Source organism: Podarcis raffonei, chromosome 1 (genome assembly GCF_027172205.1).
Source record: "Podarcis raffonei isolate rPodRaf1 chromosome 1, rPodRaf1.pri, whole genome shotgun sequence".
NCBI lineage: Eukaryota > Metazoa > Chordata > Lepidosauria > Squamata > Lacertidae > Podarcis > Podarcis raffonei.
The window spans coordinates 45,379,723-45,406,352 of NC_070602.1; the positions used below are offsets into that span (position 1 = coordinate 45,379,723).

Here is a 26,630-nt window from a genome sequence, read left to right on the forward strand (position 1 = left end):
ACTTTATATTGGGCCAATTTAAGTGACTGTGCTGGAGGATAAGAGCTAACATTGAGAACGGAATTCACTCCTCCCCCAAGACCCGGGAGCGATCGGTGAGAGAGCCTGCGGAAGAGGTATAAAGATTTTGACAGCTGTCAAATTAGCTGTCAAAGTTGGGGGGGAAAAGGAGAACTTTGTTTCTGCTGTCTTTGCTGGTTTCATTTGATACAATTTGGTAACAAATTGTTAAAAATAAATAAGAAAAGGTTAACTTGTTTTTTGGGTGGAAATTGGAAGACATTAAGTAACTAGAATCCCTCTAGAGGGGGTTCAGGACATTACAAAAATGGCTGTAAGTGGAAAAATACTGGCTGAACTGGAAAAGACCTTCACGCTCCTGGGAAAACTGCAGGAGCAGACAAATGTTTTGACTGAGAATGTCACAATAATGAAGGGAACAGTAAATAAAGTTGCTGAGCTTGGAAAGGATATGATTCAAGTTCCTGCAGATGAACAGGGAAGTGTTGTTGTTGATCCAAAAATCCCTACAGCCAAACAGGAGAAGGAATTTGAGTTAATTGAGGAGGTGTTTAAAGAGGAATATGAGGATCTGAAGGAAAAAGAAGGAGGTGCTGTGATGCTGCAGACGATTAAGGAGAGCCAGAGGCCTGTTAAGTTGGACATAAAGGAAAATAAGAACAGGATGATGAAAATTTGGTTGGAAGGGAAGATGAGAAGTAAGAAACAAGATTTTGGCTCCATTGTTAAATATGGAGGTCTGGCTGGAAGAAATATGGACCTTATTGGAACAGAGCTCCTTCGAGATTCGGAATTTAAAATAAAGGACTATCAAAAAAACCGGCAGAGAGAAATTGAGAGACAGTTAAGTGCCTCGGATGTGAGGTCGCCAGGCTGATTTCAGACGGACTGATGGACTTTGGTTGGGGATCGAAACCGGGAAAGGGGGTGGTAGGGCTTTGGGAATCCAAAGGGTGTACAAATATATTTTGGTTTAATTAAGTTGCTTTTGCCACTAACATAAAAATGGGGATTTTGGGGAAGGGATTTGGGGCCGACCTTAGCAAAAGATTGTTAAGAATAAGTGTTGATGTATAGAGATTGAGGTTTTTAAGTTTAAATGGGTTAATTAAATTGATGGGGTGAATTTAGGAAAAGTATTTTAAGAATAAGTTTTGAAATATAAAGATTGAGGTTTATAAGTTAAAATTGATTAAGTAAAATGAATTAGAGGAAACAAGGTAAAGTGTGGGGACAAAAATTTGCTGAGCTAAAAATTGGAATTGGAATACAAGAAGGGCAGGTGTGGGGAGGTCAAGGAAATTGGGTATGGAAAGTAAGTAATGTAAACTTTCTCAACTGTTGCTTTTTCTTTTTCTTTTTCTTCTTCTCTTTTTTTCTTCTCTGTTTTGCTTTTATATTTTTTTGAAAATTTCAATAAATATATATATATATATATAAAAAAGTTCCAGCTATTTCTGGTTAACTGCTATCAGCATGATTTTATGATCCATCTCTACCAGGAAGAGTATCAGACAAAGTATGCCAATCTAGCCATTTCGATTCCTGGATTTTTAGTACAGTGGTACCTCGGGTTACATACACTTCAGGTTACAGAACTATGTTGGCCGAGGTACTATTTCTGGGTTAGCGGAGTCTGTAACCTGAAGCGTCTGTAACCCGAGGTACCACTGTACTGTTTTCATAGTGAGCATATTTATAAAATGAGTGCTTACTGACCATCAATAAAAGAAACATCCTATTTTTAAAAGCTGGTATAATTTCTGCACAGGAAGGCAAAAATATTTACATGTGAATGTTCTGCTCTTTCTTTCAGTAATAGGGATAGAAACTGGTGCCAAGAATTTAGAAGTTGAAGATATACCAAAGAAAATACAGCCTTTGCTTAGAAATACATTGTTTGATAAGGATGCTCATGTGAGAATGGCTTCTGCGGTGGGCTTCTACGCCATGGGGGAGTGGAATCCAGTGGCACGGTCCATCATGAAGGATGCTCTGATAAATGGTTAGCAAAATAACTTTCCTCTTCCTTCCATATAGGAACTGTTTTGTGGATATCAAGCATCTCCAAAGCCATGAAAACATTTTCTCTCACAAAGAATATTCAAAAAGAAGCCAGACTAGGGCCCGAATCCACCTATAGTTAGACTGTAAATCTACATGCATGTGCCTGGGGACTCAATGGGGCTTACTTCTGAGTAAACACATATAAGATTGCACTGTCAGTCACAGCTAAAGCTGCAATCCAAAGCCCTGATCTGCCAGGCCAGAAGGGGTTTGGTTGAGGCAGAAGTGTCCCTCTGCACAGCCCAGACTGGCTCTGCTGGCCTTTGATGACCTCCACCAGTGTGGAGTGTCTCAGTACACCTTCTTCTTTGGCGATCACTCATAGCCGAATAAGATTATCTTCCATATACACGGTTTTAAAAGTGAGTCCGTAAGTGACTGTGGAGGCCAATTCTGGACCCACACGTCCTTCCACAGTGGGGACACAGGTTTCCGGGTGGGAGTTGATCATGGTGAAGGTTTGTCAAATGTGCCTTCTTCTTAGTGCATTTCTACCTTTCATCCTGAGTTCAAGCGTCTTCAAAACCCATGACACCTTTGGTAAAGGCTGTTCTTCAATTAGAGCGCTCACAGGCCAGTGTTTCCCAGTTGTTGGTGTTTATACTACATTTTTTTTAAAGATTTGCTTTGAGAGAGTCTTTGAACCTCTTTTGTTGACCACCAGCATTATGCTTACCATTTATAAGTTTGGAATAGAGTAGTTGCTTTGGAAGAGGATAATCAGGCTCAGTACACCAGCCCCACAGTGGTTCCTGGCAGAATGCCGTCTTCTCCTAAAAAGTGTAACTTTTTCAACAATCCTGCTGTGCTTACCAATCACTTTCTTAGACTGCAAACACTCTAATAATTAAAAGTGGTGTTAAAACTAAAAGTTTTATGTGTTCTTGCATCTGATCTGGGATGGCTAACCTGTGGCCCTTCAGATCTTATTGGACTCTAACTCCCACTGGCTCTAGTCAGCATGCCCAGCCCCTAGGGATGATGGGAGCTGTAGTTCAGCGAGATCTGGAAAGTTCCAGGCTTCCCGACTGCATTAGACCAAGCTGGAATGAGAGTCTTTTTTATAGAGCGTCATATTATATACTAGTAATTCTTTTGCTATTAGGTAATAGTACAGACAGTTGGACTGCAGCTCAAGCCCTGGCAATGGAAGGCAATATAAGTTTCCATGTAGTGAAAAGGATCCTGACTCAGATTTTTGAGCAGAAGGATGATGCCACAGAAGACCAGGCTTGTCTTTTATTATCTCGACTCAGCCGACAAACAGTAAGTACCAAGGCTCAGGTGAAAGAACAAGCTGTAAACCCACAACCATTGTGGCCTGCTGATATTTATTTTACTCAGGCTTGCCCCCCACTGTTGAATACAGACACTGGACACTCTTTGTAGCACAAGGCATGCATGTTGCAGAAAAGACAGGCATGAGACTTGTTCTACTTTGGTGGACTTGGGCCCAAGGGGCAGGTTCAGCTTCCTTGCACAGAATCCCACAGGGAACATTCACATCAAAAAATATTTTGCTTTCTGTCTGTGAATAAGTTGCTGTACTCAACAGATTTTTCCATGGGGATTAATGATAATCTTCTGAACAGTGGCATTATTTCTCCCTGGATTCCAGGTAGATTAGTCAGATGACTCTGGTTATTTGCAGTATTCCTGTCCAGATTATCACAATGCCATGGACAATGGCTTCACATTGTGTTTTCTTTTTAAAGGGTGTGTGTGTGTGGTTAAAATCTGAATGGGAAATTCCTAATTTAACATTAATATAAATGTATATTTAAAAAAATGGTTCCAGCAGGACATCTGTTTGTTATATACTCACAAACAAGGATAGCTCACCCCTTTTCCCTGAGTGGTGAAGTTACAGCAGCAGTCTCTTTTCTTGTAATGAAAGAAAGCACAGGAACTGATGGTGTATTTGTAATTATCTGGATATTAAGATCAACCTCCGAGGCCTTGCTCTGAGTTCCCCACATCATCTGAAGAAAGGTAGATGTTGATCAGAGATGGTGGTTTTCAGTTGTGGCCTCCTTCTTCAGAGAGGTTTGCTGGTGCCATATTTGTTTTATACTCAGTGCCAGGTGAAAACATGTTTATTTGCCCAGGCCTTAGGGATGTATGTGTTTTACAATGCTGAAATTGTTGTCTGCTTTGTTGATACAGCTTAGTATTTGTTACTATGGTTTAGTATTTGTTTCATAACAAGCCGCACTAAGAGTTTCAGCTGTAGAGTCAATCAGGTCAATTAGTACCAGTTCCTCAAAGCAAACAGCATGCTTTGAAGTTATCATATAATAATAATAATAATAATAATAATAATAATAATAATAATAATAATAATTTATTATTTATATCCCGCCCATCTGGCTGAGTTTCCCCAGCCACTCTGGGCGGCTCCCAATCAAGTGTTAAAAACAGTACACATTGTTATCTCGCAGTCAGCTCCAAAAATGGTCATCGGTGGTCCTAACTCCTCTCCCTCTTCTATACTTCAGTGCTTTCTGGCTTTCCACTGACTGGCTTAATCTTCCAGGGCTTGGTTCATTGCTTACTGGCATCCGAATTGAACAGCTACCAATGGAAGCATCGGGTTTTGGCCTGTAAAACATTTTCACGTATTCCTGGGAGCGTCAGTCAAGTAAGTTATGCCTCATGAACCTAACATACTATAACATCCATAAGAAAATATTGGTAGAGCCATTTTCATGAAATATTGGTAGAGCCATTTCCAGTTCAAGAAGGACACTGACAAACTGGAACGTGTCCAGAGGAGGGCAACCAAAATGGTCAAAGGCCTGGAAACGATGCCTTATGAGGAACGGCTAAGGGAGCTGGGCATGTTTAGCCTGGAGAAGAGGAGGTTAAGGGGTGATATGATAAAGGGTAAAGGTAAAGGTACCCCTGCCCGTAAGGGCCAGTCTTGACAGACTCTGGGGTTGTGCGCCCATCTCACTCAAGAGGCCGGGGGCCAGCGCTGTCCGGAGACACTTCCGGGTCACGTGGCCAGCGTGACAAAGCTGCATCTGGCGAGCCAGCGCAGCACACGGAAACGCCGTTTACCTTCCCGCCAGTAAGCGGTCCCTATTTATCTACTTGCACCTGGGGGTGCTTTCGAACTGCTAGGTTGGCAGGCGCTGGGACCGAGCAGCCAGGAGCGCACCCCGCCACGGGGATTCGAACCGCCGACCTTTCGACCGGCAAGCCCTAGGCGCTGAGGCTTTTACCCACAGCGCCACCCGCGTGATATGATATGATAGCCATGTTCAAATATATAAAAGGTTCAAATATATAAAAGGTTGTCACATAGAGGAGGGAGAAAGGTTGTTTTCTGCTGCTCCAGAGAAGCGGACACGGAGCAATGGATCCAAACTACAAGAAAGAAGATTCCACCTAAACATTAGGAAGAACTTCCTGACAGTAAGAGCTGTTCGACAGTGGAATTTGCTGCCAAGGAGTGTGGTGGAGTCTCCTTCTTTGGAGGTCTTTAAGCAGAGGCTTGACAACCATATGTCAGGAGTGCTCTGATGGTGTTTCCTGCTTGGCAGGGGGTTGGACTCGATGGCCCTTGTGGTCTCTTCCAACTCTATGATTCTATGACCGAAGCACTAGCAGATTCAAATATTCCTTCTGACATGATTCAAGCTTACTAGAGATTCCATTGTTTGGCAGTTCAGAGTGAGGGAAAAACATGTTTCACTGATCTCTTCATTTGTGACATGCACCAACATACACATAGTAATTAAGGTGGTGGTGGGGAATTGTTGCAGTGGTGATGCCACCGTTAAGCATAAAAAAAATCTGATTCATTTAAAATTCCTCCTAAATGGCACTGGTGGTGAAACAATGTGTAAAGACTGAGATGTGAATATATAGACAGAAAATTATTTGGATTGAATCCTAAACTAAATCAGCTGAAGGAAGCTCATGGAAGGAAAGTTTCCTCTTGCCTCCTCGCTCCCCAGCCCTGTGTGTTCCCTGAAAAGCCTCAGTAGAGACTCAGGAGGCCCTCCGAAACAGCAGAGGCTTGGGCTCAGGTGTATCCTGGGGATAAAGGGAGAAGGGAGGGAATCACAAAACTTTCCTTCTGTGGATTTTATTAAGTTATTTTATGATCTAAGTCTGATTTTGGAAGATCCGCTTGTCCACCAGCAGCCCACTGCATCCCAACCCACATTGCTTAGGAGGCCACTGGCCCTCCAGAGTAGGCTTTTTGGAGGGTTCCGGTGTCTTCAGAGAGACAGAGGGAATGGGAGGCTTTCCTTTTATGAGCTTCTTAAATTAACTTACCTTGGAACCCAAGCCTGCATTATGTAGGACCACAGCTCTGTATATGAGCACTGGGGTTGGGATGCACAGGTTAAGGTTTCTACTGTGAGCAGAAATCCTAGGCTTGCCAAAAAATATCCATTCCTTCCCATAGGGCTACCCAGCAATGAAGGGGACCAGCTTCCTTGATTCCTAGACTTTTCTAGGTGTCCAGGCTTTCTACATGGCTCCCCGCAGAGATGCTGACATAAGAAACAGTTGTACTCTTTTAAAATGATGCCTTGTGAAGCAAGGTTGTGTTGCAGCAGTTCTGCTCCTACAGGGCTGCTTTCAGAGAGGACCGGCCTCCTGCCAGTTGTGTTATGGGGAGATTTGGGGCTCTGTTTCTGTTACATCTGAATCAGGAGAGGGTGTGGCTGTTTCAAACCAGTGCCTGGACACTCTTATACTACTGTTTTACTGGTTTTATGTTGCATTCTCTTTCAATGACACTGCTTGTTGTCTTTATGTTGTACACTGCTTAGCTTTTTAAAAAATATTAAGCGGTATATAAATGCTTTTTAATGATCATCTTCATCTTTGTCTTCTTCAGCGTCAATTTATCTGTTGCCTAAAGTTACTCTTAGTTCTTCTATGTAGGACCTAAAAAACAAAATTGTCCAGCTCATGTGGACAGATTGGAAGTTTGATGTACGCCAGGCAGCTGCCAAGGCTTTGGGGCATTTGGAGCTTGGGAAAGAAGTCCATGATCAACTCAGGTGAGAGCCATGCAACATGGTAAGACATCTCAATCACTAGCAAAACATTTCCTATGCAAGATTCTGAAATGCAGATAGACAGTGCATTGGAAACAGAGGACCTCAATAATGTCTGATGGCATTTGAAATGAGACACATAGAGATCCATATGCATGTTAGAAACATCATCTTCACTGATGGGCAGAGCAATCCTATACAGTCACATTTGTGCCCAGTGCCACAGATATCCTGGCAAGAGTTTTCAGCCGACGTACTGGAGGTAGTTCCTTCAGGGTAAGTATCATTCTGCTGACATAGCTCCATCTCTGCCAGCAGAGCATCATATATACTGCTTCCTAAGGCCACTTAGCTGGCCTAAGTCATTTACAGGATTTGCACCCTTAGTATGCTCTTAAGTAATGACAAAATAGGATAAAGTTAATAACAATTGTTGTTATGCTTTTAAATGCACAAAACTAAAGCTTGATTGATCTTCTGCTCCATAATGTGAACTGGTCTGATTGTCTGAAGGCAATGCACAGGGGCAACTTGAGAGGCAACATCCAGAATCAGTCCAAGGTCAAGACACTGGGGCCTGGACTCAAATCAGGCAACTGGTGCAATTACATTGGTACGTTTACTTTGGAACCTAGAGCGCAGCTGCAAGCAATCGAGGCTGCCTAAAGAGTTCATCTGTTAATGAGGAGCTTCTTACTCACAAGTAGCCATTATCTCTTGAGGAGGGCAGCAGTCTGACTGAGCCTGCACCCGTGGGCACCTACATTCCCCCAGACTCAGCCTCTGATCAGCCTCTGCCTCTGATTCTGTGCAGGGGCCTCCTGTGTCCTGAGGAGGAGGTTAGAGGGCTGTGGCCAATGAAAGGTTTGGCTCTGTCTGACTGTTAATTGACACAACCTGCTGCTCCATTTGCCTTGGGGAGCTCCAGGTCCTCCTCCGAAGAGGATTTCTCGAGCGTGGAAGTGACAGTGGTGCCCTCCAGGTGTTGGTGGGATACAACTCCCATCATCCCTAACCGTTGGCCATGCTGTCTGGTCCTGATGGGCCCAACAACATTTGGACTGCACCACAGTGATTACCCTTACAGTTCTTTATGCTAAACTAGGCATAGGCAAACTCGGCCCTCCAAATGTTTTGGGACTACAATTCCCATCATCCCTGACCACTGGTCCTGTTAGCTAGGGATCATGGGAGTTGTAGGCCAAAAACATCTGAAGGGCCGAGTTTGCCTATGCATGTGCTAAACACATCTAGCTCATGAACACGGGGGTTTATGCTGTTGCTGATTCTATTAACACTTGTTATAATTAATGGCCCTTCACGTCAAATGAAGTCTTTACGCCCAGGACTTAATAACTGAGTTCAACCATTGTTCATTAAGAACACACTTGTGCCCTCAGGGAGAAGCTAAAAAGAGGAGATGTCCGGATGAGGGTGGAAGCTCTTTCATTGATTGGGTGGCTGAAATTCATGACGGCCAGGCTGCTCCCTGGCTTCCTAAAGTGTTTCACTGATGACTTTGTAGCAGTTCGAAAAGAAGCCTGCTGGGCAGCTGGAGAACTTCAGATTAAAGAAGAGATGGTGAGTGTTCAAAATGTAGGGCCAGTGCACCCACGAGGCAAGGTGAGGTGACTGCCTCAGGTGGCGGGATCTGCAGGGACAGCAGATTCAGCCTCCAAACAATGCATCGCCTTCTGATGCTGCTGCAGTGGGAGAGACAGCTGGGGTGCTGTTCCTTGGAGGCCAGATCTGCTGCCTCCTTGGCAGCACCCCCTCCATGCCTCCTTTGCATCAGCCTCTGCTATAATACTAGAACCTGGGTCCCTCCAAAGAATCTGAATTAATGGGAGATTCAGGACAGACAAAATCCTTCTTCACGCAACACATAGTTAAACTACAAAATCACCCCCATAAGATGGTGGCCGACAACTTGGATGCTTTTCCAAGAGAATTAGGGAAATTCATAGAAAATAAGGTTATCAGTGGCTGCTAGCAATGATACATGTGCCAGAGGCAGTGTGCCTCTGTATGCCAGTTGCAAGGAACTGCAAGCGGGGAGAGTGCTGTTGTATTCAGGTAATGCTTGCAAGATTCTCATAGGCATCTGGTTGACCACTGTGAGTACAGGAAGCTGGACTAGATGGGGCTTTGGTTTGATACAACTGGACTGTTCTTATTCCTCTTGATGTAGACTTCATTACACGCAATTTGAGCTGGATCAGGGACGCGGGTGGCGCTGTGGGTTAAACCACAGAGCCTAGGACTTGCCAATATCAGAAGGTTGGCGGTTCGAATCCCCGCGACGGGGTGAGCTCCAAGAGCATCTGGAGGGCCACAGGCTCCGTATCCCAGCTCAATCCCATTTCATCCCAGGGAAACATTTCTGCTACATCTCCAAAGTATTTTTTGGTAGAGCCAATGAATCCAGTTGCTTGGGGGCTTTGATCTGGTTTGTGGACTTTCTGTTAGCTGTCTCTGAAAGCCCACCCCGCCATAGACTGTATTTTCTGTGCTTAAAAATAATGAAATAATATAAGCTGTGTTTATTATTTATTCATTCCCATACTTTTTAAAATAATATTATAGGCACAGTTTGCCAAGACCTTCTAAGCACCATTGAAAGTTAAAGGAATGTGATGAATAATAATAATGATTATAATTTGTACATCGCCCATCGAACTGGGTTGCCGTGGCCTCCAGCAGATAAAAAAACACAATAAAACATTAAATATTAAAAACTTCCCTATAAATATTCCCTATAAAATATTAAAAACTTCACCTTCTGATGGGGTGAATGAAAGCAGAAATGTGCTATTGTGTTTCTCTCCTTCATTATTATGAGGCTTGGACAGGAAAAGAAAATACTGCACATAATGGAAACATGGCTTTTTCAAGACAATGGAATTGAATGAGCTACCTGTCTGCCTTGCAAAAATGTTACAATACACAAGTGATGGGCGATGTTTGGCTTGGTGGGTTCCTCATCGTGCCTATCTGCTGCCTTTATATTACCGTCTGGAATTCCCTATTGGAGCAGTCTTGTAATTTATTTGGTGTGAACCATCCCGTTTAAAACAAAATGCAAACTACGTTCTTGCAACTAATACCTTTTTTCTTGTTGCTGTTCTTAGGTGCTCAGGTGCCTTTTTAAGATAATGCAAACTGACCCTCTCTGGAAAATCAAGACTCTAGCTATCAAAGGTATTGTAAAGGCTAGGATCCTATCATTGCCTTCTCATGTGCAGAACCAACCTGTAAAAAGTATGGGGGATGTTCAAGTTCCACTAAAAATGCTGATCTTCATTTGTGGATGTTTTAATCATCAGGACTGAAGCAGCCCCAAGACTAGTGATAATCCTACGTTAGCATTTACATAGCATATTTAAAGCATTTAGCACTTTATATTGTCTCATATTGTTTCCAGAGAAGTAGCTGTCTCTGCTGCAACAAGAACAAGAAAGAGTTCTGTGGCCTTTTATGGACTATCACATTATTATGGTATCAGCTTCCACAGACTAAAATCCAGTTTGTCACCAGTTATCTTTGTAGCAGCCCTGTAGGATAAGTGAATATTTTAATCTCTCATGCTACAGATATATGTCTGATGGTGAGAGCAAAGACTCTTGCCGAAGCCTCTTGAGAGAACTCTAAGTGATTTCAACCAGAGACTTCTTGGTACACTCTCTTGGGGCCAAGCTGGATATGCTATTAATTGCAACCTTGCATTGAATATGTACACTTTAAAAACTGCAAATTAAAGCTGGAAGAGAAGGGATATGATGATCAGAATCACAACAAGTCATGGTTGGTGAGTGTAACCATTTCCTCCCCTGTTGTGATCCTGAGGAAAATCAATTGGGGATTTCCTCTCAACGCAAATAGTGCAGCAACAGGGAACCTTGGACCTAGCAGCCAAATGTGGCTTGCCAAGCATCTCTGTCTAATCCTTGGGACTCTCCCCAGAGCATAACCTCTCCCAACCACATTGTCTCTTCCTGGGCCAGTCCCTGCACTGGCCTTCCTTCCCACTCCCCTTGAATGTTTTCACTTGGCTGTAAAGTGTTCTTGACCTCTGATAGTGACTCTTGATTGAGAAGAGTGTCTGTAGAAAATAGTGTACTTTTTAAAGGTGCAATTTACATTAATTTATCTACCCACTTTTGCCTCTGTCTGCCCAACACTGGTACGTGCCCCCTGGAAGATTGCTAAAAAAAAAGGCTTCCCACCTCTGAAATAACACATTCAGGCAAAGGATTTTCCTCAGAACTGCAGCAAAGGAGGAAAGGTTTAATTATCAGCCCCAGAGGGAGCAGCTGTTTACGTGCAAAAATAACTAGCCATATTTAACATTCTATCTGATACTGCAACAGCTAGCATACTTATTTAGTGAGCAGATACAATGAACTTTTTACATGCCTCAAAAGTGTTTTCCTGCTGCTGAAATTTCACATTAAAAGAGTCAGCGTTAGAGATCCTGCTTTCTAATTTAACACCCTGCCAAAAACGGTATGTCCAGGAGCACAATCCTGGACTGGCATTGAGTTAATAAGTCAACAATGGCTTGATTTCCAAAAAAAGATGAGTAAGTTCAGCAATAATACCTGCATCTACAAAAGATGATTTGGGTATAATCTGTTTTGTGCTGCAAGGAAGGTTGAAGCACAAAAGAGATTCCCACCATAAGGCAATTCCTTCAACTGGCGGAAATGACTGGCAGAATCCGAGACCAGGGAGAAGAGTTGGTGCAAGAAGATTGGAAGAAATTTAAAGACTATCTGCAGAAATATTGTAAAATTAATGAATGTTAAAATGATGTTGGATTGAAATTAAGTGGCATTAGCAACAAGGCCAATAAGAATATGTAAAAATGGACTGATAATGGATGAAAATATACAGTTATAATATGTTAAGATATAGAGTTAAGATAAGTGAAAGAGGGTAAGGATTTGCTGAACTGACTATGTGAACGGGAATACATAAAAGGGAGGTGTGAGGAGGTCAAGGAAACAAGCAAACGAGCTTAAAGATATGAAAAAAATGGATTTGTTTTTAACTTTTTCTACTTATTTCTTTTTTGTATTTTGTATTTTCTTTTCTTTTATGTATTTTTTCTTTTCTTTTTCTTGTCTTCTTTTTACTCTGTTAATTTTTGCTTTTTGTAAAACCCTAATAAACATCTTATAAAAAACAACAACATAAGGCAATTCCTTCCTTCCACTTTAGGGAGAAAGGGTAACATTTTGTTTCAGAGTGTAGGATGTAGAACTTTAGGTGATGGGGGCGCTTGGATCATTGCCTCATCTTCCTGGCATAAATGTTGAAATGAACACTCTTTTCTTTTCTGTCAGCTCTGGGTCAGATAGGAGAGGCAAGTCCTTACCTGAAAGAACTTCTCCTCTGGGCCCTTCATTATGAAGAAGATCCTGGGGTGCGAAGGGAAGCCTGTCGTAGTCTCATCACCCTCAAGATGAAGGATGAAACAGTTCGGGCTACTTTGCTGGAGAGAATGATTATGGAGCCAAATGAGATGGTCAAAGAGTAAGTCCCTTGTTTCCTAAATGGAGAAAAACTTATGCATTTAGAAAACCACTTCCTTCTCCTGGGTTCTTCTTGGCAGATGTGCAATACCTTTACAGTGGTACCTCAGGTTACATACGCTTCAGGTTACATACTCCCCTAACCCAGAAATAGTGCTTCAGGTTAAGAACTTTGCTTCAGGTTGAGAACAGAAATTGTGCTCCGGCGGCGCAGCAGCAGCAGGAGGCCCCATTAGCTAAAGCGGTGCTTCAGGTTAAGAACAGTTTCAGGTTAAGTACGGACCTCCGGAACGAATTAAGTACTTAACCCGAGGTACCACTGTACTTCTTCAGGATAATGCTCCTGTGGAACACATTTACAGTTTCTGGGAATGAACTTTGTGCTTGGGGGAGTGGGGAAAGAAAGCTGAAGTCCTGAAACTAAGTTCTGTTTCTCACTGGGCACTCCCACCACCACCCATTTGGTGAGCGTAAGGCCAGCGGGTTATGTGTATAGATCTCCTCCACTTAAGAGTGGCCCCTGAGTGAGTCAGGATTTCCCCCTTACATGAACTACACTTATAAGTTGGTCCCCTTCTCTCACACACCAAACATGTAGCTAGGGAGTCAGGGCCTGTATGATCTGGCAACCCCACCATGAGTTAATGTTTAGCCTTTGCTTGTAATTCTGTTTCTTTCCTTACAGGTATTCCAATGAGCACCTCTCAGATTAACACTAGAGTGGCTTCAGAATTAGCAGTCCAGAATAAGCTCTAGCTGTTCTTAAGTAACACAAACAGAATAAACTTTGAGGGTATATTTGGCAGGGTATGATACAAGGCCTTGCAGATTTTTACCTTGTTCATAAACACCCCATGACTATCTAACTTGGTATCAGATGTACCCCCAACCCACTTGTGCACATTTTGAGGGCATGTGGAAGGCTTCAGGGAGGAGTCTGATGTGAAGTTCTGCTGCAGGAGTCTGTTTCACTTGTGCACAGACAGCACTGGATACAACTCATATTCTAGACCATTCAAAAGTATGCAAACAGAGTTTTAAGAAACAGTAAAGCCTACTTTCAAGATTAACTTGAGAACTGGAGTTGTGGCTTCCAAGTGCCTTAGATGGGACTGAAACTTTCACTGTAAATATAAACATTACTTCTGAGAAGTACTATGCTTAAACCTGATCCATTCCTCACCCCACTCCCCTCTTCTACGTAGTCATGTGCTCCTTCCAAGACTCAACCAGAATCTGTTTTTTCAGTAGTTTATCATTTTTACCACCTACCCTAATAACCTTCTCCCATGAACTGCTGCACAGGCCAAGCAGATCACAGGGTGGTACAGAAGAATGCAGTGTAATGTTACAATTGGTGGCCTTTGCCAGCATGTCTGGACCAAGTGCCACTCCAGGTCTGTGGTACCAATACCCATCTCTTCCCCAACCTGCCTCATACTCATGGCAAAGACAGATTTTAGTGTCTCTTACACCCACTTCCCCTTGTATTGCATCACAAGGATTTCAGAGGGTGAGGCAGACATATGGAGACAAGTAGAAGCATGAACCAGCTTCATATAAGCCCTAGGCACCCGTAGGGGAGGCCTTCTCTAGCTATACACTGGTACCTCGGTCTACGAACGGTCCTGTTAACGAACACTTCGGACAACGATCTCCGCAAAACCAGAAGTAGGAGTTCTGGTTAGCGGACTTTGCCCTGGAAGCCGAACGGAAGCCGAACACCAGCGGTGGGAGGCCTCATTAGGGAAAGTGCGCACCTCGGTTTAAGAACGCTTTGGTCTAAGAATGGACCTCTGGAACAGATTGTTTGCAACCCGAGCACTATACACTGCTGCAGGGGCAGAAGGATCTACTTACACTGTTGCAGGTATCTCACAGAATAAGGTGCTAGCTGTATGCACATAGGAAATATAGACTGAGAGGTTATTGTATTGTATTTATTATGTTTTATTATGATGTTTTTGTATCGGATCAGATTAAGGTCTGTGTTCTTTTGTGGTGTATCTTTTGTTGCTGTAAACTGCCTTGTGAATAGTAATATAGAAAGGCAGCATACATATTAAAAGTGAAATGTAAAAATGAAAATAGAAGATGGCTAGTGTAGTGATTTGACAGAACTCCTTCCTCTGCCAGGCTTACATCAGAGATCTCTGAAGCATGTAAATAACACACCGTCCATTGTTTCCAATTTAGGGAAGTGAGCCGTGCTGTGAAGATTTTCAATTTTGAACAAGAAGAGGAACATGAAACGATTCAGATGATCAAGAATAAGGTGGGAGAAAACTGCAATTAGCAGAAAGACCTAGATTATTATTTTTTTGTAGGAGTAACGAATTCAGAAATATATTATGAATACTCCCCCTGTCCAAGGATGTTCAATTATAGCTGATGGGGGGGGGACACCTGCTTCCCTCCCCCTAAAATCAGACTTTTTGCAGTAAGCAATGGAGGAAGTCTAAACCTGAGAGATAACACTAGTGAGATACCACTTGCTTTGACACATCCTCTTATCTCCCTAAACACAGATCATAATGAACATTAATTAAAATAGCCATTATCATCAAATCTTGCTGCAGACCGATCAGGACAAATGCTCAATAAATAGGTCATCTGGAAGTGCCCTTACTTTCACATAAAATCTTCATGTTCTGGAGGTGGCATGGTTCTGTGAAAACTGGACCACATGGCTTCTTGCACTTAGATCTAGCAGCTTATAGAGCAATTAGCTGTAATGCCCCATTTTGTCCCTCTACCCTTCTAGGAGGGCTAATGTGTTACCGTATTTTTCGTCCCATAGGACGCTCCGTCCCATAGGACGCACCTAGGTTTTTTGGGGCCATTTTTTTCCTTTATTTCCCCCCCAAAAGCAGGTCGGGGAAACCGAACCAGGTCGAGGAACAGCGAGAACTCCTGCAGGGCTCCCCACGCTGCGGATGTATGCCCGGCGCGCTCTGCTTCAGGGTGCCCCGCGCGCCGGGCGGCAAGCTGCTATCCGCAGCGTGGGGATCCTGCGGGGAACTCCTGCAGGGCTCCCCACGCTGCGAATGTATGCCCGGCGCGAGGGGCGCTCTGCTTCAGGGTGCCCCGCCCGCCGGGCGGCAGGCTGCTATCTGCAGCGTGGGGAGCCCTGCGGGGAACTCCCACAGGGCTGCCTAGTCTGTGGATGTGTTCCCGAAGCACCGGGCGCTCTGCTTTCAGGGCGCCCGACGCTCCGGGAAGCAGGCTACTGCGCTGAAAGCAGAGCGCCCGGCGCTCCCAGAAGCAGGCTACTATCCGCAGCCTAGATAGCCCTGCGGGACCTCCCGCAGGGCTGCCTAGGCTGCGGGTGTCTTCCTGAAGCCTGGAGAGCGAGAGGGGTCGGTGCGCACCGACCCCTCTCGCTCTCCAAGCTTCAGCGAAAGCCTGCCCATAGGACGCACCCAGATTTCCCCTTCATTTTTGGAGGGGAAAAAGTGCGTCCTATAGGGCAAAAAATATGGTAGTTTCAGCTCTAGTCTTACATCCTGGAGGTTAAGGAAACTAGGAATCTTACTGAAGAGTTAAGCTCTGGCTTGTTAGGGCACACAGGGCTCTGGGCAGTCTTAATGCAACTGTCTAGGCTCTCTGAAGCCCAGTCATACCATTACTAATTTTTCATATCACAACTGGCTCCTACCAGCCCCTGAAAAAGAAGTGGAGGCAATGTATGTCAATATATAAACCAGAAAGAATTGTGGAAAGCAGACATAGACATCAGTCATGAAGGTGAAAAACATTTAGCAGTCCTACTTTCCAAATCTGCCCCACTCTGTCCCTATTTAGGTAAGAGCATATTGTTTCGATCTGGTCAACTAGAATTAAGTTCTGCTGAATGGAGCACCTAGTGACAAGTGATCTACCCTTCTACAAGGGCTGGTGCATTAGTTTCACCTTAAGTCTTACATCCCCAAGACTACAGAATTTCAATCTTTGGGCTACTGATCGTTGTATTTTTGGTTTTAGTACATTGGATTTGGTTTGTTTCCATTGTGCACCACCTGGACAAGTTTTTACATGACAAGTGGCACGTAATTTTAACAAAAATAACTATTTCTGATGCAGGTTGCCACATTAAGCCAAAAAGACTTGGTAATTGAGAAAGTGCTCAAAATTAAGGAGATAACAAAGAACACGTGGCAGGAAGCCCACCGCATCTATCGAGAGAAGGGAGACGTCTTTGCCTACAGTTCAATAAGGGACATCTTCCTTGATGTTGTTCAAGATATTTTCACTGGTAAATCAGGGTGGTGGGGAAAGCAGTTTGGTAGAATGCTCATTTGCTTTTGCGTATTTATTTTTTTCTTTTTTCAGAAAGGGTGCTCGGCACAAACTTTAAAGTAGGGGTGGGGAACTGGATCTGGCTGGCAGGCTGATTCTAGTACTGGTTCACCATCCAGAGACCACTCTTGGGAAGGGCAGTCCACACAGTTGTCAAGTCATGTGACATATGATGTAGGGCAATTCCACATCAAAGGAAGAATCAGGAGCATTCTCATTTTAGTCCAAGGCATGGATACAAGGATTCCTGCCAAAGGTGAGGCTTGTATTCTGCAATGCATTTAAATTTAGGTCTGGATGCAAACCTCATTTTTGGGAAGAATTTACTAAATTGTACATTTTTTTTGTTGCTGCAACTTGCTCTAGGGCTTTATGATGAAGGATGGGTAATAACATTTCACAGAAAGTAAAAGTGTAGCTGTAGGAGTAGGTCCTACAGATACGAAGTCGTCCACCTAAGTGTATGAGGAATTGAAATTTGTCCATTTTGCTAAGGCTGCTTTGATCAGCTTTTTAAAAAATCCAGTGTTGATGTACTCATTGTGTTAAAATACTGCTTTCAGTTGACAGCTTTGCGTCTATGTGTCATGTTGAAATGCTTATCTACACCAAAACAAAAAAGCATTCACTATCCTTGGTACGTTTTGTTTTGCTTTACAGAAATAAGTGTTCCATATTCAAACAGCTTAGGATCCTGCACCTGTAAAATATGTAGGATTAGCTTCAATGAATTTATAGAAATGTTGTGTAATTAAACTGTCACCTAGTCATATTTCTGTGTGCACACAGATCTATGGCTACCAGTTGTATTAGATACAGTCACTGTATATTTTAATTTCTAATCAAACACACAATTTAAACATCCCTGTTAGAAATATTGTATTTATTATATTTAAATATTGGATGATCTTATTTTGCCAAAGGAAAAGAAACTTATTTACACTTCTGCAAACTTCATTGAAATGAAGGTCTTCATCACCCTTAATTTGATCTACGAATAAAAAAGAGCTGGCTTACAAATTAACAGTGTTGTTCTGGGTAGCCAATTTGATGGCATCCAAATGTCACTAGAGTACACCCATCATCCCTGGGCATTGGTTATGCCAGGTGGGGCAGAAGGGAGATGGTGCTTGGAAACATCTGGAGGGTATCATGTTGGCTGAGTCTGGACCAGATGTACTATGTACACAATTCTGCATTTTAATAGGCAGATAGCATCAATCTGTTTGTAGTTAAACTAACAGGTATTTTTTTTTTTCCTATTCAGAAAGCTTTCAATGTCCAAGCAGGAAGTTCTCAGAGGTTTGGACTGCTATCTTAAATATCCTAGTAAGTACAATAGAAGACTATTCTTCCAACACATTTATTTTGATCATATTTAACATGTTATACAGACAGCAGAGGGTTCTTGGTAATCAACAATCCCTTCTCAAATAAGACTGTGGCCAAGGCAATTTTGTCATCCAGCGTAGCACAAGGAAGGTCTTCCACACTGACATACTTTGGATAGGAAGAAAGCAAAAATTCAATAGCATCTGTATGTTCAGGCTCTATTTCACAGTATCTGGGCTCCTCCTTGTGGTACACCCTTGAATTTTCTGCAGTATAATACAGCAATGTGGCATCTCCTTCATTGCACAATCTGACAATTCCATACTGAAGCAGCCGTACCTGTGTCTTTTTCTTCAACTGGACATCAAGATTTTGGACATTTCCATTTTCCCACTGTGCTGGATGTCCATACACACTCAATGCCTTTTCGCTGTCAGTCAGCACTGGCGGGAGGCAGTCATGAAGAAAAGCCTTGGCTTTTTGATCCACAGCAGCATCAACTGGTGCAAAATCCATTAGTTTGGTTATTAGTGTTCTGATCTTTTGCATAAAGGCATCTCGGCGAGGATCAACAACATCCGAGTTCAGGACTCCCATGTATTCCAGGTAGTCTGTGGGTAGCCCACGGCGATAGTCCACATCCTCTTCAACGGCCATCTGCAGTGCTGCAGGAAGGAGCTTTTCTAACAGGTCTCCCCAGGAGTTTCGCTGGTATGAGGATACTGTTATATGGAGGGAATGTGCATCTGGGAGACAGTCACCTTGGTGGATGAACCCCCGGGGGAAATAGAGCAAGTCTCCAGCTTCTAATACAGTCTCCAGAATGGGTTCTCCAATCTCCTCCTGGCTAAAGTTGCTACTCGAAAACTGAGGCAACACCTCCGCCTCTTTCCTCGGGCTGTAAACCCGCCAATGCTTCTTTCCTTCCAGCTGGATCACAAAGGCTTCAATGTCGTCATAGTGAGGAGCAAAGCCCTGCGTACCAGCAGGGGTCAAGTAAGTGTTTGCTCCCACCATGCTGTTGAACTGCTCCTGCAGGATGGAGAGGAACTGCCAGAGGGTGAAAGAAAAAGCCTGGGGGTTTAGCATCCTGAGGGAACAGCCATTCCTGTAGAAATCCCACACCACAGCCGGCAGCGCCCTGCCCTCCGGATTGTGCGTCTCCCTCTTCCCATCTTCGTAGCTGGTCACATCCAAGTTGACACCGAACCGAACATCGCTGTCACGCAAGATGGCATCAAACTCTGCTGTAGAGAAGAGGCCCTGGTAATAACCTGGATTGTGCCTCTGGAGCAAGAGGGGTTTCTTCTCCCAGTACCGGTCAAAGAAGTGACGAGGCGAAGTGGGAGCGATGAGCCACTCGAAGAGTTTGGCGGCTCGCTGCCGGCTATGCTGAACTTGCCCCAGCTCTTGGAGGAGGCGCTGGAGTTGGCAGCCCATAAAAGGACGCTGGGGGGAAGGCGCCTTCTTCTCCTTATGGGGTGCTGGAGCAGGGCTTTCTCCGCTTACCAGGCCGCGCTCACGCTTGGAGGTCGCCGCATCCCTGGAGTTCGCATTCATTCTCCGTCTCTTCGCCAGTTTCACGGCCGCATCCGGGACGGGGCGAGCATCCCTGGGCGGATCCCCGTTGGCGGCCCCTGGTGCCTCCGCGCAGTCCTCGGCGGCCAGCGCCCTCTTAGAGGGCCGCTTCTTGGCCTTGTGGCGCCTCAGCGAGACGGACAGCCCGGGCCTCGGGCGCGGCGGCAGTTCCCGGTCCCCGAGTTGCACGGCGGAGCGGTAGGCCGAGAGCGCGGACACACGTGGCTGGTGAAGCAGCTCCATGCCTGAACCCGGGATGGGGAAGCGCCGGCCAACACGTGCAGACGGCTTCCGGCTTAGGAGCGAGGCTTTTCGACCTCTCCTTCCGGTCCCGCTTCGTACCTAGCTCCGCCCTCGAATTCCCGCGCGGCCAACGAGCGACGGGTCAGAGAGACTCGGTGACAGAGAGTGCCGCTCTAGCCCTAGTGGGCTTTTCCGGTCTAAAACGGAAGTTGGGCCCTTATTCTCTAACGTCCCCTGACAATTATCTAGGATAACATAGAGATACGAAGGGTTAGAACGATCCCATTTTACATTCCAGTGTAAATCGTGTTGTTATTATATTTATTCTCTGCCTATAACCCTAACAGGGACTCAGGGCAACTCGCCCATAAAATAAGAACACCTAAAAACATAGGGGGAAAACAATCGTTAAAAACAATTGGACATTAATAGAATTAAAAATCTAAAAGCTCTATTAAAAACATAACATACAATCGCAATAAACCAGCAGGACACCACTGGATCCAATGATGTATCATCACACACGCACCCCAGATTTGAAATTTAGGCTGTGCGCGACTCTCTTTGCAAAGATATCACGGTGGAGCAAGTTGCTACTCCTGCATCGTAAATCAGATTTAAAGGTAAAGGTAAAGGACCCCTGACAGTTAAGTCCAGTCGCAGACGACTCTCAGATTGCGGCGCTCATCTCGCTTTACTGGCCGAGGCTTGGGAGTAATTATTTTGAATTCAAGCTAACTTACTTCCGGGCAAACACCCATAAACTGGACCTCACCTCAGCATGCCTTACTCTTGAGTAACTATGGTTAGTGCATTAGGTCGGAATTCTAAACCCATATTTATTTACTTGGAGGTAAATCCTATTAGTCAAAAGAGGTTCAGTTTGGGCGTCAAGCCACATAGGTGTCTCAAGATGCTGTTTTGGCATATTAACAAATCATATACAGCCAGATTTAACATAGATAATGGCAATGACATAAAAGTAACTACAGCTGCTCAACAAATAATAAATACTAATGCTATTTAAAATGTATCCAGTGAAATATCTACAGCAAAATTATTTCATTATATGATAATAGCAGAATAAGCAATCACTCTTATATGAAAGAGTAATTCTCATAATTCTCATAATTCTCATAATTCTCATAAGTGCTATGTGCACTTATTTAGAAGTAAATCCTGTATTTGTAAGCATGCACAGGATTGCTGCCTAAATCACCAACTTGTGCAGTTTGAGCTATTCAAATGCAAGTAGCTCAGTTTGTGACTTTTACTGGAATCCTAAACATGTTTACTAAAGTAAGTCGTTTAGGGGCAAGTAGGACATGCCAAGTATCAGGTTGTGCAGCCTTTTGCATTTAGAGGGTTAGGAGAAATCAATCAAAAGCTTGTTTTTCATGTAATGTGAATTGCATTGCTAATATGTGCATATTACTGATACTGATTTTAAAAACAGCAATATTAGATGTTATTATATATGTATACATTGCATAATATATGTAAAAATTGACAGCAAATATTAAAAATGAACAAGTTATGTCTTTCTCTAGTTTAATTATTATTTGCAAAGAAAGAGATAAGATGAATCTGTATATGGCTTTGCAAAGTCAAATCTTATTTTGCTACTTGTATTTCAGCCTTGGTTGGGAATCCCTCCAACCCCATGGACACAAAGAGCCTTCTTAGAAGCACTGAAAATACGCAATGCTGAGAAGGCAGAATGTGCCAAGAAACCAAAAGCACCCACAGAGAAGCGGAAAAAATCCAGAGTCAAGAAAACAAAAACAAAAACACCTGCTCAGAGTCCATTTACTAGTCAGCCACTCAGCTGACTCTTCTACTGTGGGAAACAAGGTACAAAAGTCATGTACAGAAAATAGCTTTTCAGATACTTGGAAGCAGAATCATCATAATACAGTTGTTAATTGGTGTATGTGTTCCACCATGGTCTCTAGTCAAACCAGCTCTGCAGGATTTTGAATCATTGAGCTTACTTCTGCATCTCGTTTCAGCTCTCTCAGGGTGTATTTCCAGCATTGCTGGTATTGCCACACATCTATTACATTACTGGTAATACTTCTGCATTAGATGGGTGCCTATTATGGGATAGTGGCCAGGCAAAGCAATATATTTCTTCACTAAGGAGCTAGGGGGGGGTTAAAAAAAAACCAACCTAAAGTTTTATAGTGTATTTATTGCAAGAACTACAGCACATGTCCACATGTGCTCATGTAGCCCTTTAGAAATAAAAATAAATGGGCAAAGTTACCACACCCTATGCGCTATGCCCACATTTTTTCCTTTTTAAAAGGAGAGAAGGACAGAAGTTGCTAGCAACTTGGGTCAGTTTTACCACTCTGTTCACTGAGTGTTTACCAGGCTTCCTGTTTCCTGCATACTAGTGGGAGTTTCCCCTCAGTTTAATTCTATTTGCATTATTACCAAGTTTTTGATGCTGGTTGAGAGGTACAGTCATACCTCATGTTACGTGTTAAGTTGTGGGTGAACATATCAGATGACACAGCGATTCTTCAACAGCTCTTGTTTATTCAGAGGCCAGAATAGAACTGAACTGAAGAGCTCAGTCAGCCTGCTTATATAGAGCTCCAGTACAACGTTACTGTTGCAACTTTCTAAAACTATCCAATCACTAAACGTCACTTTCGATCCTTCATTTGCATACAAACTATCCAATCACTGAACGTCACTTTCGATCCTTCATTTGCATAACTATCTACAGTATCCCCCTGCTGGCCCAGGGTGAACTTCAGTACATAACATTACGTTTGCTTCATGCTACGTTCTTTCAGGTTATGTACCAGAAAGGGTTACTTCCGGGTTTTGCTGCTTGTGCATGCACAGAAGTGCTAAATCGTGCTTCGTGCGTGCGCACAAGCACCAAATCGCACCGCGCACCTGCGCAGATACGGTGCTTCAGGTTGCTCTCTTTTCATGTTGCGAACGGGTCTCCGGAACGGATCCCGTTCACAACCAGAGGTACCACTGTACTTAAGCCTGTAATTCTAAGCACACTTTTACAAAGAGAATTATTCGAAATTGCAGTCAAACGTAACTAGCAAGCATAGAGCTAGTGGCAAGCATAGGGTTATTTACTGCATGAAGGGATTTAAGAAAATAGAGCTGTGGTCCTAGACTCAGCTAGGTCACTCCACCTCTCCTCTGGAGAGGGAGGAAGTGAGGCTTTCTACTTCTACTTCTACTACTTCTTCCTCCTCCTCTTCTTCTTCTTCTTCTTCTTCTTCTTCTTCTTCTTCTCTCTCTCTCTCTCTCTCTCTCTCTCTGCACCATGTAACCAACAAAGAAGGATGTGTGTAAGCTTGCTCACAAGCTTAGAGCATGTGTTTGAAACTACTAGCTGTATTTTCTGCCCAATAATATGTTGCCTGTGTCCTCCTTGCAACTGCATGGAGCAGTGCATGTACCAGACCTTTGAATCTGTAAGTAAAGCATTTAAAACTTACTTAGCAGTCTGTTCTTTGCAAAAGAGGTAGAAAGAGTGGGAGCATTGTAAATGAGATAAGAGGGGTCTAACAACCTATATTCCTAATGCTACACTGCTGCTTGACTTTTGTGCTTTAAACTCTCTTGGGGCTTTCTGTGTGCTTTTTTTAATCTAGGCACCCAGCTGATTCTTTTGTTGTTCACCCACACATGTGGGTGTTCCCACCTCCACAGGGAATCATATATTTAATTCCCCAGCAAGAATAAGGCCCATTGATTTCAATGAAGCTCACATCTGAGTACAAATGCTTAGGGATGTGCAGTGCTCCATTGAAATGCAGTCCATCTACATTTAAGCCCCATGGCTTTAAAGGTGCATTTTCAGAACTCATATGGACTAAATTGACCCATATTGCAACCCACCATGAAAAAACCCACCAAGGAAGACATAATAGGTTCAATCATATACAATACTGATGTTTCTTTTATGAGGTGAATGATCCAATATGAACAAGAGCCAGTGAATGTGCAGGGAGACAATTAATATGCTGCACTTTCTGTTAGCAGTGAGGGAAGACGTACATTCAAATGGGGTCAGAAGAATTTATTTGAGTCAGTCTAGATTTCAGGTCTGTTTCATATGCACTTTCATTAGAAAAGAGTACAAACACTTACTTCTGGCTGCTCTGAATTGTCTAGCTCAGAGTAAACACATTGAAAGTAAATATAGTCATACCTTGGATCCTGAACGCCTTGCAAGTTGAATGTTTTGGCTCCCAAACGCTGCAAACCCGGAAGTGAGTGTTACGGTTTGTGAACGTTCTTTGGAACCTAAACATCCAACGTGGGTTTCAATTGGCTGCAGGAGCTTCCTGCAGCCAATTGGAAGCCGTGACTTGGTGTACGAACGTTTTGGAAGTTGAACGGACTTCCGGAACAGATTCCGTTCGACTTTTGAGGTACAACTGTAGCTTATTTCAGTGGGTCTAATCTGAGCATGACCAACATTGCTTATCACTCTTAGTATCAGTTTTAGATTAAAATACATACACATAAATATGAATAAAATATTTCTGTACAATATTCCCATTTGTATTGTTGGAATCAGGGCTTCACAGATTTACCTTTTGTATAGTGATGTAACCTGAACCGTTCTTTACTTAAGACCATGAAATGTTGTCATTGTTGATTCAAATATCAACTGTGCCAGCTTTAGAACTAAATACATAGTTTTAAAAAAATATTTTGGCCTGAAAAACAGGATATTAGGGTAATAGAAAAACCAGGGTAATAGAAACTTTATTGTCCACCTTGGACACTTCATTGGATGATCACACATGCAGTCAGAGTGATATTTTCTGCATAGCATCTCATTTCAAAAACAAAGGTGACCTTGGAGGAGCTTACCAGTCAATCCTATGCAGAGTAGGTATGGCGTTTGGTTAAAATAAGTTTAGGCATGCTGAACAGTGTAAAATCAGGGTGGACAGCATCCATCACTGCCCCTAAAAAAGGAATTGTTATTAAAATTTCTTTACTGCCCTTCAGCTGAGGGTCACACGGTGGTTTACAATATAAAAACACAAAAATGCATAACATAGTAACAAATGAAACAATACCCCCCACATTATTGTTTATTAAATTACAAGGGATCATATTATTGTAAACCATGCTGGGGGTCTTTTCCAGCTTAAAAATGGTAAAAATATTTTAACTAACTAACTAACTAACTAACTAACTAACTAACTCCCTTTCTACCTTTCCTACAGAAATTCTTAACTGTCACTTCAGTTCTTCCTGTCGTTTCATGCGACCCCTTTTCACATTAGACATGGGTATTAAGAAAATGATTTCTAGAGTATGGTCCTGTTGTCAAGCTGGATTTATTGTTTTACATCACACTGTGTGGTTTTATGGCTCTTGATAGATACTATCAAGTGGTAGAAATCCCATAAATAAAATAAAAACAGTGGATTCATATTATCAGTTTCCCCATAGTGAAGTGATTTTTCCCTGTTTCTTTTTTCTTGCAAAGAGACTTTATAGTGAGAAGTGCACAGAACTAACTAAGATGAAAAACAAAGTATAGTATGAAACTAGTTTTGGCATTACCGGGTACAGCTGATTAAGCTCAGCTAAATAACACTATTAAGCCTAAGAAAACAAAGCATCAGGAATATACTGTTAGCATTGTATAGGAGACTTGGCAGTTTTAGAGAAAGTGTCTGCAGTGTTCAGTGGCGTTTATTCACCAACAATAAGGTCTAGCACAAGTGCTTTGCCTTAAGTCTCTAGAAACCTTGCTATAGCTCCGTTCATATATCCTAAGCATCACACTGTTTATTTTGTCTCCAGATGCAGAGGGACATTACTGTACATCTGTTGTTCTCAAATACTTCGGGAGCTTCATCTGATTGACTAGCAGAAGTGCACTCCTGAAGAAAATTAATGGATCAGAGGGATGGCTAGATAAAGTTACAACAAGAATATATTTGTTAATGAATTTCTATGCTTTTTTAAGTTGTAGTAATTTACTGGCTTTGATTTTTTACACCTGTGCAACAGTAAATTAATTAAATTAAACTAAAATAAAGGTTAATTTTAAAATTTTTAGAAGTTAATTAATTCAATTAAATTAACAGTTAAAATGAAAGCAAATATTTTTGTGTACCATAGTTCCCTGCCTTCACCCTTCCATTACTTCCCTTCTTGAATGAATAATCTGCACAAGTGTGAGTGTTACTGAATGGATTATCAGAACAACATCAGATGAACGTAGTGGTTAGGTAATAATATTGTTGCATGCCACCCCAGTCTCCAAGCAGTTCAGGATTCCAGGGGTTCCAGGTGCTTGCCCAGGATTGGGTTCCTTGAAATGAGGGGCTGTGGTGTCTTTATGATATATGGTTTATTTACACATACATACAACCTGAGCCTATGATTAAGGGGCTCACAGCATTAACAACCCAGAAAGTCTTGCTTCTCCCAAAGTCACAACATTGGATTCAAGCAGAAATCAGGCATAGCTCCCGCTCTCAGGCTTCTTCCTGCTATCTGCTTCTAGCCC

At 42.9% G+C, this 26,630-nt stretch overlaps 2 protein-coding genes across 7 annotated transcripts in view; one reads left to right on the forward strand and one right to left on the reverse strand.

The window, feature by feature from the left end:
- The window catches only part of HEATR4 (HEAT repeat containing 4), a 38,543-nt gene extending 12,419 nt beyond the window's left edge, over positions 1-26,124 (forward strand). For 5 of the 6 annotated variants that reach the window (XM_053384078.1, XM_053384086.1, XM_053384095.1 and 2 more), the window contains 12 exons: positions 1,838-2,026; positions 3,194-3,354; positions 4,625-4,729; positions 6,997-7,115; positions 8,513-8,693; positions 10,244-10,313; positions 12,461-12,650; positions 14,846-14,924; positions 16,733-16,904; positions 18,216-18,277; positions 21,739-21,955; positions 25,919-26,124. In XM_053384078.1, the coding sequence (XP_053240053.1) occupies positions 1,838-2,026; positions 3,194-3,354; positions 4,625-4,729; positions 6,997-7,115; positions 8,513-8,693; positions 10,244-10,313; positions 12,461-12,650; positions 14,846-14,924; positions 16,733-16,904; positions 18,216-18,277; positions 21,739-21,933 (1,523 nt within the window). In that variant the 3' untranslated portion in view covers positions 21,934-21,955; positions 25,919-26,124. The remainder of the gene's footprint in view (positions 1-1,837; positions 2,027-3,193; positions 3,355-4,624; positions 4,730-6,996; positions 7,116-8,512; positions 8,694-10,243; positions 10,314-12,460; positions 12,651-14,845; positions 14,925-16,732; positions 16,905-18,215; positions 18,278-21,738; positions 21,956-25,918) is intronic. The other variant, XM_053384119.1, reaches the window with a different exon arrangement.
- Positions 18,296-20,225, reverse strand: RIOX1 (ribosomal oxygenase 1). The gene has a single exon (XM_053384130.1). The coding sequence runs from the start codon at positions 20,099-20,101 to the stop codon at positions 18,335-18,337; it is 1,767 nt and encodes a 588-aa protein (XP_053240105.1). The 5' UTR covers positions 20,102-20,225; the 3' UTR covers positions 18,296-18,334.
- Positions 26,125-26,630: the final 506 nt, after the last annotated feature.